This window comes from Heteronotia binoei, chromosome 11, assembly GCF_032191835.1.
Source record: "Heteronotia binoei isolate CCM8104 ecotype False Entrance Well chromosome 11, APGP_CSIRO_Hbin_v1, whole genome shotgun sequence".
In the NCBI taxonomy this organism is placed as follows: Eukaryota; Metazoa; Chordata; class Lepidosauria; order Squamata; family Gekkonidae; genus Heteronotia; species Heteronotia binoei.
Genome location: NC_083233.1, coordinates 53,221,551 through 53,234,634, shown reverse-complemented (window position 1 = coordinate 53,234,634; position 13,084 = coordinate 53,221,551). Strand labels below are relative to the sequence as shown.

The following is a 13,084-nucleotide window of genomic DNA, read 5'->3' as shown; positions in this document are numbered from 1 at the left end:
AGAAAGCCCTGTCCAAAAAGGAGCTGGAGACGTCCAGACTGCGCAAGGCCATCTCTGTCCTGGAGGCTAAGAAGAAGAGCTGGGACTCTGCAATGGAAAAGCTGAAACAGGAACACAAGCATCAGGTGGAGAAGCTGCGGGCGGAGGCCATTCAGGAGAAGGTAGCTCTTTCCAACACGTATCGGGAAGATCAACTCTTAGTATTAAGAGGGGCCACAATCCCTGACTGCATTGCTCCTGCCTTTTCCATGACCCACCTGTGAACCAGATGCTTGACAGCAAACTGAGTTCAAAATTGTGGATGAAGACCACAGAGTTTTCTTTGCATTCTTGAGACAAAAAAAATGTAAAACCTCTATTGGAAGAAACTTTAAAGTTTTAATTAACAGAGACAGTTGATGTAAAATAAATGGTCTTCTATCAAATGAACCCTCCCCAAAGATGAACAGATATCTAAATTAGGGCTGCAGTACCAGGGAGGGGAGTGAACTCTTTTCTTCCCCCTCACAGCCCACATTATCCACAGTCAGAAATTGTTTCTGAAATGCTTACCATTCCACTAGAGAAGAAACACTGGAACCCGTATTGTGCTCTACTGAACCTCAATAGAGTCCAGGATGGGGCATTTTTGATCTGGGAAACCGCATGAGGGGGGCTTCTCCCTCCTGCTTCTTGTCAGTGTTTGGGATCTAGTTAGAGTTCCAGTGTCACGTGTCTGACATTGCATGACATCACAACCTTACTGAAAGACAGCAGGCCCCAGTCTGATCAGTGCCTGGGTGGGAGACTTTCTGGGAATTCTCCATGTCACTAAGTGCATTGCCTTTTGATTCTGGGATGGAAGAGAGGCAGGACAGAAATGAAACAATAATCCTACTGAATCATCTTTTCTTTCTGTTTGCAGGAGAGGGAGTTGGTTCGGCTGCAAGAGGAGAAGCAACAGCTGGTGCAAGAGGTACACCCAGAAAGCACCCCTTCCTCCCAGATGTTCTTACATTTGGCAACCAAGTTTTGATCTCAGAACAAATTTATTTTAAGTTGCATTTTTTTTCTGCTAAGCATTGCTGCAATCTCAAAGTTTTAAATGAATTTGGGGACTGGGGAAGGTGTTGTATAGATTCATAACTTTCTAAGTTCTTGGCAGCCATTAAAGCTTGGAACTTGCATTCTTAATAACTTTATTTGGATTTTCTGGATGCCAGATTTGTCTTGGTCTGTTCCAGACATCTGAAAGCATCAACACCATATGATGTTCTGCCAAAATGTGTATCGCTAACCCAGCTTTTTCCTTTCCAAATCATACCTGCATCTGTGCTTATCTCACTCACTGGCTTGAGGAGAGATGATCTCCTACATGCTCTAATCAACTGCCCTCTCCCCCTTTTCTCAGGTTACAGAGAAAACAGAGCATGCAAAGACCAAAGCTCTCCAAGAGCAAGCAACTGCCTTCCTGGAGGAACTAGAGAACCTCTGCAAAACCTTACAGGTAATCATCAGAAGATCACCAGCTTTGATGTTCTAAAACACAGAATACACTTGCATAGGTGGCAAGAATTCAACATTATAGTGCCACTGTTGTGGCTCCTTCCAAAGACTTCCGCTTTTATTTCCGTAGTCACACTATGAGAGTAGACTGAGAGATGGTGTCTGGCCCAAGGTCACCCAGTAAGATTCATGGTCGAGCAGCAGTTTGAACACTGGTCTTCCAGGTCCAAATCCAGCCAATGTCATTCCAGTTGCAGGGGGTAGGAGCATTTCCACCAGCCCTTCCAGTAATTACGTGTCTTACCCATGCCCACAGAGCATAGAAACTGTAGAGAAAGGCAGTCACCCACAGGCTGTTTCATTCAGTGTGGCTCCCCTTTCTATGCAGGACCGAGATGCAGAACTTGTCCAGCAGCAAGAGGCCATGCAGCAGCAAGCAAAGAAGCTGAAACAGGATGCCGAGGAGATGGTAGGTCTGACGGAGATTCATATTTCTGCTCTTTCCTACACAGGGTCTTTGTAAGGGCTGGAGCCATCCAAATGATACTAACAGTGGACTTGTACAGCCTCCATGGCTATGTTGTCCCACTCCCCCAGCCCCGCTCTTCTGTCAGAAATTTAAAGGAGAAAGGAGCCTGCAATTTGCATGCTATGGACGGAACAAGACACATGTTTTTCTCTTCTTATGCTCAGAATCTTTCCTTACAAATGTACAGATTGAGGTGTTGCTTTTGTGGGGTGCAGAAATAGGCACACAGGCCCCCAAAAGTCCTGGTCATTTGGACAGAGGCGAAGAAAATTCAAACTGTTGGTTTCCAGGGAAGGGCATTCAGCTGCTCTACTGCTATTTAGTGTCCGGCTTCCTGGTCAGTCTGCTAACTTTCAGTTGTCCCTGGCTTCAGATGCGGAACTCATTACTCCAGGAGCAAAAGAAGTGGGAAGCTGACACAAAGGTGGCTCTGCAGATTCAGCGGCAGACTCTGGAGGAAGTGCACCAGAAGATGTGGGCAGAGCTCCAGGAAACCCTGGAGAAGGAGAGGAGGAGTTGCCTGGCTTTGCAGGTCAAAACAGACAGCCTGCACAAAGTACGTATATCTGACATGGAAGTTGTTAAGTGGCTGCTGTGCTCTCTTAGAGAGGATCTCCACAGGGCTAGTGGTTCCCACTGGTGGATTTATGTGCTTTAATAAACAGAGGTCCCTAGATGTGGTAGCCACTTTTCTTTTCTTTTTGTCGCGGCGGATTTATGACAACCCCATGTGGTTTTCAAGGCAAGAGGTGGTTTGCTGTTGCCTGCCTCTGTGTAGCAACCCTGGGCTTCCATAGTGGTCTCCCATCCAGCTACTAACTAGGACTGACCGTGCTTATCTTCCGAAGTCTGACAAGACAGAGCTAACCAGTTGTGGCAGCCACTGGGGCAGGGAACGTTGTACCCAGAGTCCATGAGGAGGTTCTGGAAACCTACAGATGCTACTGGACTGAATCTGGCTCCTCTGTTGCAGACCAACATGACTACCCACCTGAAGTTTTGCTTAAAGAGCAGCACTGGTTGCCAACCCAGTTAAAACTCTGATGTTGATTTTGAAAGCCAGAAATGGTTTTGGTCTGGGGCATGTGTGGGGATGCCCACTCCCATGCCCTTCCCGTTGTGCCTTCAGACCTTCCAGTGTGGCCCTGCTTTATGCTCCCTCATGCTCTGTTGTAGAGAATCCAAGAGTTGGAGACTCAGGCCCAGTTGCTTCAGGGGGAAAAGAGCACAGCGTTGGAAGAGCTCCGGGCACTTCTGCAAGAGGAGAAAACACAGGCACTGAGCCGGCAGCAAAAGGAGCTGGAGCAGGTGAGGAAAAGGAAGGCAGTGTTCCCTGCTGTTAAAGAGCTGTGGTTCAGCAGCAGTGCACTTGCTGTGCACAGAGAGGGTCCCAAGCTCAACCTTTGGCATCTCTAGTTAAAGGAGATGGAGTTGCAGGGGTTAGGAAAGAGCTATCTCTGCCCAAGAGCCTGGAGGGTCACTGGCAATCAGAAGAGACAGCACTCAGCTTGGTAGGCCAGCTGTTTCTCATCACAGAAATGGGCCCTTTGTGGCAAATCTTCTCCCTCTTTCCATAGGAGAGAGTTCAAGAAAGAAACCAGATGAGAGCAAGAGTGCAGCAGATGGAAGTGGATCAGAGAGTTCTGCAGGCTGAGCTGAGAGGGGCCTCCTTCTGGGGGCAGGGGAATCAGACACACACGGAATGGACAGATGGCTCCCTGGCCAGGGAGGTCACTTCAGCCTGCCAGCAGCTCCTGGACCTGCTTCCCAAGCAAGCCAGCATGTCCCGCCTCTCCCGGATGTTGCCTGGGTACTCTTCCTTCAGTGCAGACAGGGTTTATTGTGTTGGCGCTCTTCATACAGTGCATCTGTGTAGCTCCCTCTAGTGGCAAGTTACTGTTAGAAGGAAGGAAATGGTTTCACTGTCATTAGCCACGCCCCCCCCCCTGCAGTTGCTTTTTTCCAGTTCTATTCCTGCTCCCATTCTTAAGTCTTTGGCTCTTCTGATTTTTCATTTCAGCCTCTTGTGCTGCACTACTGCTTTCTGCTCTGCACTAGTCTACCCTTCCTTACTGTTTCCTGTAATTCTAAGCAAAGTTACACTTTTCTGGTCTTCTGTCAGTATCTACAATTGCTGGAGCCTGTCTCTATCATACCAAACTTTCTTTGTTTGCTTGCTTATTAAAATAATGACATTTTGGCTTTCTTTTTTGGCTCAAGTTTATTATGCTTCAATTTTTCTAAGCAGCTCTGAAGGCATTGGAATGGTTAGAAAAAGCACAGGGTTACAGGGCAGAATTTCCAGTCATTTTTTGCTAGGGGAAAAACCTCTGAAAGAAGATGCTTTTTACTAAACAATGGGCTGGCCACCTGAATCTCCCTTGGGCCAGGCAGTGCTGGAGGTGTGGAACCAGCCTTCATTGGGGCACAGTAGACTTCTGATAATGGCTGGTCCACATCAATAGAACCTCCTTGCAGATTCTTATGGAGATATAAGGGAGACAGAGGGTATGGACTCAGTAGGTCTTAAGAGAGTTCCTGTTAACAGCCTGATTGCTACATTCTGGAGTAACTGTAGTTTGTTACACATTTAATGCTTTAACATGAGGGCTGGTGTATTTGAGTTAGTTCATCTTTCTGCTTCCTTCCTGAGCTCTTGTTGTCCCATCTCTTCCTGTCTGCCAAAAGCTCCAGAAATGATCTCACTGCCTTCCCCAGTGAAGACTTCCTGGCCTCTACCTTTGCCTATTCTCTGTTGGACTTTAGGGATTTTACTTCTTTTAATTTCTGCACTGCTAATGTTTTAAATGCTACAGAAAACATAAATGTTGTTGGTATTGAAGTGTGATGAACATACAAAGCTGTCTTAGTATAATATAGCCATTGGTCCATCTAGCTCACAACAATCTACTGGGACTGGCAGTGGCTCTCCAGTGTCTTAGGCAGCCTAAGATTGTTTAAACTGCAGACCGCAAGGGACTGAACAGGTAACGTTTTCCATGAGCAAAACTGGGGTTCTACCACTGTGTCCCCTAGAGGCGTGTTTGTGTATTACACAGAATTCCAAGTGATATTCCTGGGCTATCTTCCATGGTTGCTTTGCGGTTCCATTCATGCTCAGATTTCCTTTTGCCTCTCCCAAGGAGCTCAGCTTTCCTTTCCTCCAGCCATGCGCTCCAAGGCTTGCGAGAGGTGAGTGAAGCAATTCAGCGCTACCTCTGGGACTTAAAGCAGGAAATAGAGACGCTGAAACACAACATCCTTCAAATCCAGAGGGAGAAGGTGAGCAGATGCAAGCAGCTGGCTGCTGGCCCAGAGCAGATTCAGCCTGCCTGAAGGCCAGGCAAGAGTACCAGTGTGTCCAGGCTGATGAGTCTGCTTTCTGGGCTTGTGGTGTGGTGGCTCTGCTCTACTAGGCTTGGGGAAGAGGGAAAGATTTTTCAAGGCTGGCTTACAAGTGCTTGGTTGGAACAGCTTTGTGCGTTATGGAGGCAGCTATCCAGAGAACTGAGGCTTATACTGCAGGAGATATCTAATTGCACAGATACACAATTGCGTTTCTTTCCTGTGGCTTCAGGAGCAACAGTTGAGGCAGCAACAGAAGCAGCTTCGCCTGGAGAGCCAGTTGAATCTAGAAGTCCTGAAGGATCACGTGGTCCAGGTGAATTCCTCCATGGTTTTCTGCAGCCAGGACTGCTGTCTATAAATCAAACAGTGTTCTAACTTTTGCTTCTTTAATTCATTCACCTGTCTTTAAAGTAGTATCCCTAGTTAAGATTAAGAGTATCTACCTATAGCATTGGGAGAGAAGGTGACATGGTATAGCCTGATGTTGTCAGATCTCGGAAGCTAAGCAGGGTCATTGCTTGGAAGGGAGACCTCCAAGGAAAACTGCAGAGGAAGGCAATGACAAATCTCCTCTTCTTCTCACTTGCTGGGGTTGCCAGAAGTCGACTGTGACTTTGTATAGTGCACAATATGCTACAAAATGAGGATCATTAGGAGAAGTCGATTCTGGGTGAAGAACGAAGAGGAAAGCAACCCTCTTCCGCTGAGTCCTTGTGTTCTTTATGAAAGGAGAATGTGTATTCATGACCCAGAAGGGGTGTGGATTCAACCATTCTAGCTGATGATTTTTGCCACCTTTCCTAATGCTTACTGGAACTCAAGCATGGTTGGAAATGCTGAGCTTCCCCTGCCAGTCTGTCATGTGTGGAGACTCCTTATTATTAAGGGGGGTTCACTCTGCACCTGCTCAGAGGCATTTCCATCCATTTTTACATGCCCCCCTCTTCCTTGAGCAATAAAAGGTTCCAGAGGTAGCACTATCCAGGTTTGGTTCTTCTTTTTTGATAAGACAGCTCTGGAAAGTTAGAGTGTCTTTCTGTAAATTTGATTCATTCACAGATATACAAAAGGAACACAAGAGGAGGCAAGCAGGCACTTCTGTGTGCAGACAGCACACACCCTGTCTCAGATTCCCAGAAAGCAGTGTGTACACACCCACCCCTTTACTGGCAGCACCTAGAGTGGTTTCCCTTTTCCCAGGTTCTGATGGGTGTCCCATCCTAATGGGGGGAGTGATTTCCTGCTACTTGGGATTAGGTCCTATTGATGAAACGTCAACCAACAATCCTGGACAATTAACTTGGTGGGCAGCTGGCAAAGGGGCAGTCAATCAAAATCTTTATGGATATGGTTCTTGGACATTAATAAAACATGCTGGGACTGAGCCCTGGTAGAAGGCAAGCTCTGTTCTTCCCTCATGGGCAGTAGGCATCTAAACAGAGAAGGTGGGATATAAATGTTTTGAATAAATTCAAATGAGGGTTCAGCTGATTCAATGGATGCCCCTCCAGGAGCACTTGAAAGACATTGCTGCCCTCCAGCGCAGTTGGTGGGAGAAGAGCACGGGGGAAATGCATGCGCTACGCAAGCAGCTGCGGGAGAAGGACGAGGAACTGCGGGCCATTCAGAGAAACATGGCCTGCTGGAAAGATAAGATGGCCTCCAAGCTGGCCCACAAGTTCCAGGCGCAGTTGGAAGCAGAGCTCGAGCAGTGAGTGTGTCCCAGCACAAATTAAACCCCTAAGCTTCAACTAATTACAGGGTTGTGGGAATTTGTCATTGTTCGCACCCACTTCTTCCCTCGCAGGTGCCTCGCCAAGGACAAATCCACGGACTTCTTCAGGAACCTGGAGACAACAGAGTCAGAAATCAGCTTCCCCTGCATGGTAAAAGGAAATGGTGGCCCAGGGGGTGACTGTAGGCCAGCTGCCACAACTGACCGCTTGCTCTCTGTGTCCCTCCCCGGCTGCTGGGAAATGAGGAGAAGAAAGTAATTCTAGCAACATCAACCACTGTGTATCTCAAGGGTCCCACATCTCGGTGCAGCTGGGGAAACTGATCCCTGCTTGTAACTGAATGTTTGGACGAGAACCATTTCTCCAGATCATCCACTCCTGATATGGCTTCTCCAAAAATCAAAGGCTGTTCCAGCTTCAATGACACGTAGTTGTATTTTAATGCTTAGTTAGGCCCTGAAATGATCTTTTGGACTACTCTTTTGAGACCATGTTGTGGGTTCCCTTCAGGACCTGAGGATCCCTAAAGTAGGACATTTTCAGACATTCTGGTGCCTAAGATGGGACAATGCGCGGTGCTGCTCTTTTTGTTTCACTAACACAGGATATCAGGATCTTCTCCTGTTACCAGTTGGCACCTGCTCATTTGCCCCAAACAGTACGAGAACTGAAGCTTTGTCTCAGATGTCCAAGTCTGGAGGCTCAAAGTCCAGGAGTGACTGGAGAAGGGGGCAGTTTGGTCTCCTCAGCCCTCCGGTGCCATCACTTAATTCACCAGTGGCAAGGTGTTCATTGCCTGACTCCATTTAAAAAAATCTAGGGCAAGTGAGGGAAGAAAGAAGCAGGCTGGTCATCATTTTCCCCACTTCGCCTTAATCTTCTGCTGCTGCTTATTTCACTTGCAGCACAGTCTGTGCTCAGAGACAGAAAAGGCATCCGTGGCCAGCACCACCCTAGCCAACACAGGAAAGTAAAGAGGAGAAGGGAAATCAGTACCCAAGAGAATTTGCTCCCTTCCCAAGCCATTGTGACTCCCTCTCTCTTTCAGGGCCATCTGCAAGTTAAGAACTCTGCTGGATCAAACCCATCTAGTTTAGAGGCCAACCAGATGCTTTCTGGGAAGGAGGACAGCGGAACCTGAGATGTGTAAGGACAGGAGGCAGGACCAAGGGATTAGCTTGGTTTTAGAGAAGATGGATAGAAACGAATGGGGTTTCCACCATGGGACATTCTCTCTCCCTTCCCAGTTCCAGTCCATCCCAATTCTCCCAAGAATTCACAGTTGCCCTCTGCTAGTGGTGTGCAGGACTGACTCAAACAGAGGAGAGGAGGGAATTTTCTGAATTGGCCAGCCCTTTTCATTCCCGGTGCTCTCACTGGCCACACCTTCAGTTCAGCTGACTATGTTCATTGGGAGATGGAGTCAGAATCTGGGTCATGCTGATATCCAGGAGCTAAATATGGATTCTTGATCTCCTACACAAGCTCCATTAAAACATACAGGGGCTGTACAAGGTATGATTTTTTTTCCTGTGGGTTTTGCTCCCAGCCTTATAGAATCTGCTTTTGCTTTTAATGGGGCAACTTCTAGGCATTTCAAGGCAACTTGACATTGGCAGTCGATGGCCCTGGCACTGCAGTGTAGTGAGGACTGGGGATGTATCCCAGCACAGAACTGAATCATCAGCATGCTCTTGGCATGCCCAGCCTCTGTTCTTGCCCCTGCTGCTCGCATACATTTTGCAGTGCTTTTTGTCCTCCTTTCCACCAGAATCATAGTGAATACCTCCACCCCCACTCTGTTGACTCCTTATCTGCTCCTTTGCCCAGCCAACACAATTCCAGCACCCCAAAACTGCTGCACCACTTACAGAGCCAAATCTGGGCACTGAGGTCTGAGAGCACTCTGGACTGGAAGCAGCTTGGAAGACCTCTGCAGTCTCAGGAGAGATTTGGGCAGACCCCACAAAAGCAGGGTGACAGCTTCCTCCACCTCCAAGTGCTAGAAACAAGCCAGTAGCTTGGCAGGATATGTAAAATTCTGCTTTCTAAAGACCAAATTCCTTGCAGTTATGGCTGTGCTGAAAGGTGTATGGGCAATATGTGCTGCAGTCTCAGATACCAGAAATAAGACTGAATCAGTGATGTCCAGCCTCACTTGTCTCTATTTCCCAGGACTGTACAAACTGTATCAAATTCTACCTGATGGTAAAAATTGCAGAACAAAGCACTCCACTCTGTTGATCATAACAAATGCATTCCACTCCATTGGCATGTTTTATGCAATTTCGGTCACATAATCCAGTTTTTCTAGTTCCAGGTTTTTGATTGATATACACTGCCTTTGGCATGTCCAGTTCACACCTGTATGCATTCTCTCTGCTCACTCAAAATTCATGTTCTGCATGTTGTTGGGGTTTTTTTAAACACACATTTATTCTAAATGGGCCCTTATCAAGGAATTCTGAACCTCCTTGTGTTCCTTAGTTAAAATAATTCTGGGTAGTTTATATTTGTCATGTAGATGTGTTTTCCCTGTTGGACTTCACCTGCACATTTTATATTTCTATTCCATAACACCTTTCAAGGAGTGCAGATTGATATACTGTAGATGTTCCTTCTGTCCTTTATTTTGCCCACACAAAAATTTTGTGAGGTCAATTATGCTGAGAGTGACTGGTCCATGGTCCCCTAAAGGAGCCTTCAATCTGAGTAGACATTTGAACCCAAGTCTTATGTTAACATGGGTACCCCCATGGCACAGAGTGATAAAGTAGCAGTACTGTGGTCTGAACTCTCTGCTCACAACCTGAGTTCGATTCCGGCGAAAGCTAGATTCAGGTAGCCGGCCCAAGGTTGACTCAGTCTTCTATCTTTCCGAGGTCTGTAAAATGAGTACCCAGCTTGCTGGGGGGAAAGTGTAAATGACTGGGGAAGGCAATGGCAAACCACCATGAAAATGTTGTGAAAGCAACATCACCCCAGAGTCGGAAACGACTGGTGCTTGCACAGGGGACCTTTCCTCTCCTCGTGTTAACATTTTCCCTCCCCAACATTGATAAACTTTAGCTATGTAGCTTCTCTGATTTGTCTTCATAAAGTATTGCATTTTCCCCTAAAAAGCTCAACTCCCCTCTTGGAGTTGGAGAGCCAGTTTGGTGTAGTGGTTAAGAGTGTGGACTCTTATCTGAGAGAACCGGGTTTGATTGCCCACTCCTCCACTTCCACCTGTTGGAATGGCCTTGGGTCAGCCTTAGCTCTGGCAGAGGTTGTCCTTGAAAAGGCAGCTGCTGTGAGAGCTCTCTCAGCTCCACCCACCTCACAGGGTGTCTGTTGTGGGGGAGGAAGGTAAAGGAGATTGTGAGCCGCTCTGAGACTCTTTGGAGTGGAGGGCGGGATATAAATCCAGTATCTTCTTCTTCTTTGGGTGGAATCTCTCGTTCTGAATGAACTCTGGTTTCCACTGCTTGTTGCTTTGCTCCTTCCTCACAAAGAGGGTTCTGGTTAGAAACAATGCAGCATACCTGCATTGCTCTGTCATGGCAAATCAACTGGTGTTCATTTCTAATTTGAATTTTCCCCACAAGGAAGGGAGGATGAGGCAAGCGAGCACAGCAGCAAGCCAAGTTTGCATACATCTAGGCTTAATATAAGCTTCAGTGTTCCCATCATGTGTGAATTGCTGCCCAAAGAATCTTGCATGGCTACGATGCTGAGATGAGGCTATCAAGACCAGAACTGCAGCAACTTTTATTTCTAAAGACCTTTGGGTTTTCTGGTATTTAAAATGCCATACTCACTTGTAGGCATCATTTCTCACAAGCTGGACATTGAAAGGTTTTCTATGTTGTGCTGATTCTCTTTGTAATAATGAATTTTTGGAAGAATCTCTCCCTTTGCATACTCAAGGTTAGTGAAAGTTCAGCATACTTTTTCATTCTGTCCCCCCCCCCCCCCCCCTGTTTCTACTTCTATATAAATGTAAGCAGAATTATGCAACATTCATAACGCTTTTGGGATTCATAAAACTCCCTCCTAGGCACCTTGTGGTGAATCATGATTCCTCATCCATGTGGATTCTTTGGTGTGAGGTCAGCCCAGAGATCCATCTGAGGCCCTTCACACACTTGGGGCACTTGTAAGGCTTCCTATCCATGTGGATCCTCTGGTGCTGACTGACAAAGGAGCTGCTGTGGAATTGTTTCTCACACTCAGGACATTTATAGGGTTTCTCTCCACTATGGATTTCCTGGTGTTTCATTAAAGTGGAGTTCGTATTGGAATGCACCCCTAGCATTTGTTAGACTTCTCTCCTGTATGGATTCTCTGGTGCTGAATCAGACCCAAACACCACTAGAAGCCTGTCTTGCAACTACTGCATTTGCAAAGCTTCTCTCCCAGCTAATTTTCATGTGAAGCTAGTCTTCATGTAAAAGAGAAGATGAGAACTCAGCCCAAATTGATTCTCACAATAAGGACATTTAGTGGGGTTTTCCACAATGCAAGTCCATCTATGCTGTACAAGGTGTGAGCTCTGTGTGTACACTGACAGGGTTTTCCCTTCGTGCAAACCAGTTCTGATTTTGTACTGCCAATATGGTTCTCTGTGGGCTGTGCTTATATGTTTTATCTTGTGGGCTGAATCTGAAGTCCAGACAAGAAAAGGGATTGTGTTATTGGGCCAACTTGCTGCAGTGTACAATCTGCAAGCTTTTGAGTCATACAGAAATCTCCCTTGGTAACCACAGAACTGCAGCGAATACTCAGCTATGGGATGAAGTGTTCACTTCTAGACCACCAAGAAAAGGGAAACGAAATTATGGAATTCTCTCCTGAGTTCTTAGGGCTGGAAAAAATGTTTGAAATGCATTGGTAGCCATCTCAAATTTTTAGAAGCCAGTTGTCTGATTTGCAAATCCAAGCTTTTCCAAGGCTGTGTTTTTGTGGCATCGAGTCCTTCAGGCTGTGGAGGCTTTTTCTAGCCCTGCAAATTACCGAGAGATGCTTTATCTTGAAAATCAAGTTAATAGAAGAAAGAGGTCCAGTTGAAGATCTAGTTGCCAACTATAGCCTAGGAAATTCCTGAAGATTTGTGGATGGAGCCTGGGGAGAGTTGAGTTTGGGAAGGCAAAAAAGAACCTTGACAGGATATAGTGTATGGAGTCTGCCCTCCAAAGTAGTAATTTTCTCCAGGGGAACTGATTGCTGTAGTCTGGAGATTAGCTGTAATTCTGGGAGATCTCCAGGCCCCACCTGAAGAAGGCTGGTAGCCCTAGAACTTGAGGGGAAATGCCTTCTCTGGTCATGATTTTGATGAGAATTTCTCTGAGAAAGTATATATAGGCTGCGATCACTCATGCTAAATAATGCTGTTTCAATCCACTTTCACTGCACTTTCCAGCTGGGTTTTACTGTGTGAACTAACAAAATCCAGTCTTGAAAGTGCATTGACAGTGGATTGAAACTGGATTATTTAGTATGTGTGATCGCAGCCATAGAGTGAATGTCTTTCCCTATGGATTGCCTAGTGGCTAATCTTGAGGCTGCAATTATTTTGCATCTTCTGCACAGTCAGAGTGGATACTTGGTTCTATTGTATAAAACAGAAATTAAACAACTCAAAGTCATGCACCTATGGGTAGGGGAATGGGTAAGAAATAAAAGCCCCCTGCCCTGGATAGACCAGGGAGGCCTGATCTCATCAGATCTCAGAAGCTAAGCAGGGCTAACTGGCAAGTACTTGGGTGGGACTGGGGGACCTCCAAGGCCCTTGTGTCCAGGGCCAGGACAGAAAGGTAAGCAATAAGCAAGCCACCTCTCTGAAATATCCAAACCCCACTAGGGGTCGCCAGAAGTCAACTATATTCCAGGCGCACATGCAAACATGCACACAAATACAAAAAAAGTTTTTAAAAAGGTAAGTACAACCCAAGTTAGCAGTGTCTGTTATTTCTACAGAAAATATGACAATTTTGACATTCATTTT

At 46.4% G+C, this 13,084-nt stretch overlaps 1 protein-coding gene across 1 annotated transcript; it reads left to right on the top strand.

Moving 5' to 3' along the window:
• The first annotated feature begins 1,867 nt into the window (after positions 1 to 1,867).
• Positions 1,868 to 8,072, top strand: LOC132578995 (cilia- and flagella-associated protein 53-like). Its single transcript, XM_060249147.1, has 9 exons — positions 1,868 to 1,954; positions 2,202 to 2,570; positions 3,191 to 3,322; positions 3,592 to 3,824; positions 5,074 to 5,296; positions 5,592 to 5,675; positions 6,874 to 7,073; positions 7,170 to 7,248; positions 8,004 to 8,072. Exons 1-9 carry the CDS (start codon positions 1,868 to 1,870, stop codon positions 8,070 to 8,072), a joined length of 1,476 nt encoding a protein of 491 aa, XP_060105130.1.
• The last annotated feature ends 5,012 nt before the right edge of the window (positions 8,073 to 13,084 follow it).

Coding starts and splice junctions, on each gene's coding strand:
- LOC132578995 (XM_060249147.1), top strand. CDS start 1,868: ATGCAGGACCGAGATGCAGAACTTGTCCAGCAGCAAGAGGCCATGCAG. Junction 1,955..2,201: donor AACAGGATGCCGAGGAGATG/GTAGGTCTGACG, acceptor ACAAATGTACAG/ATTGAGGTGTTGCTTTTGTG. Junction 7,074..7,169: donor TTGGAAGCAGAGCTCGAGCA/GTGAGTGTGTCC, acceptor CTTCCCTCGCAG/GTGCCTCGCCAAGGACAAAT.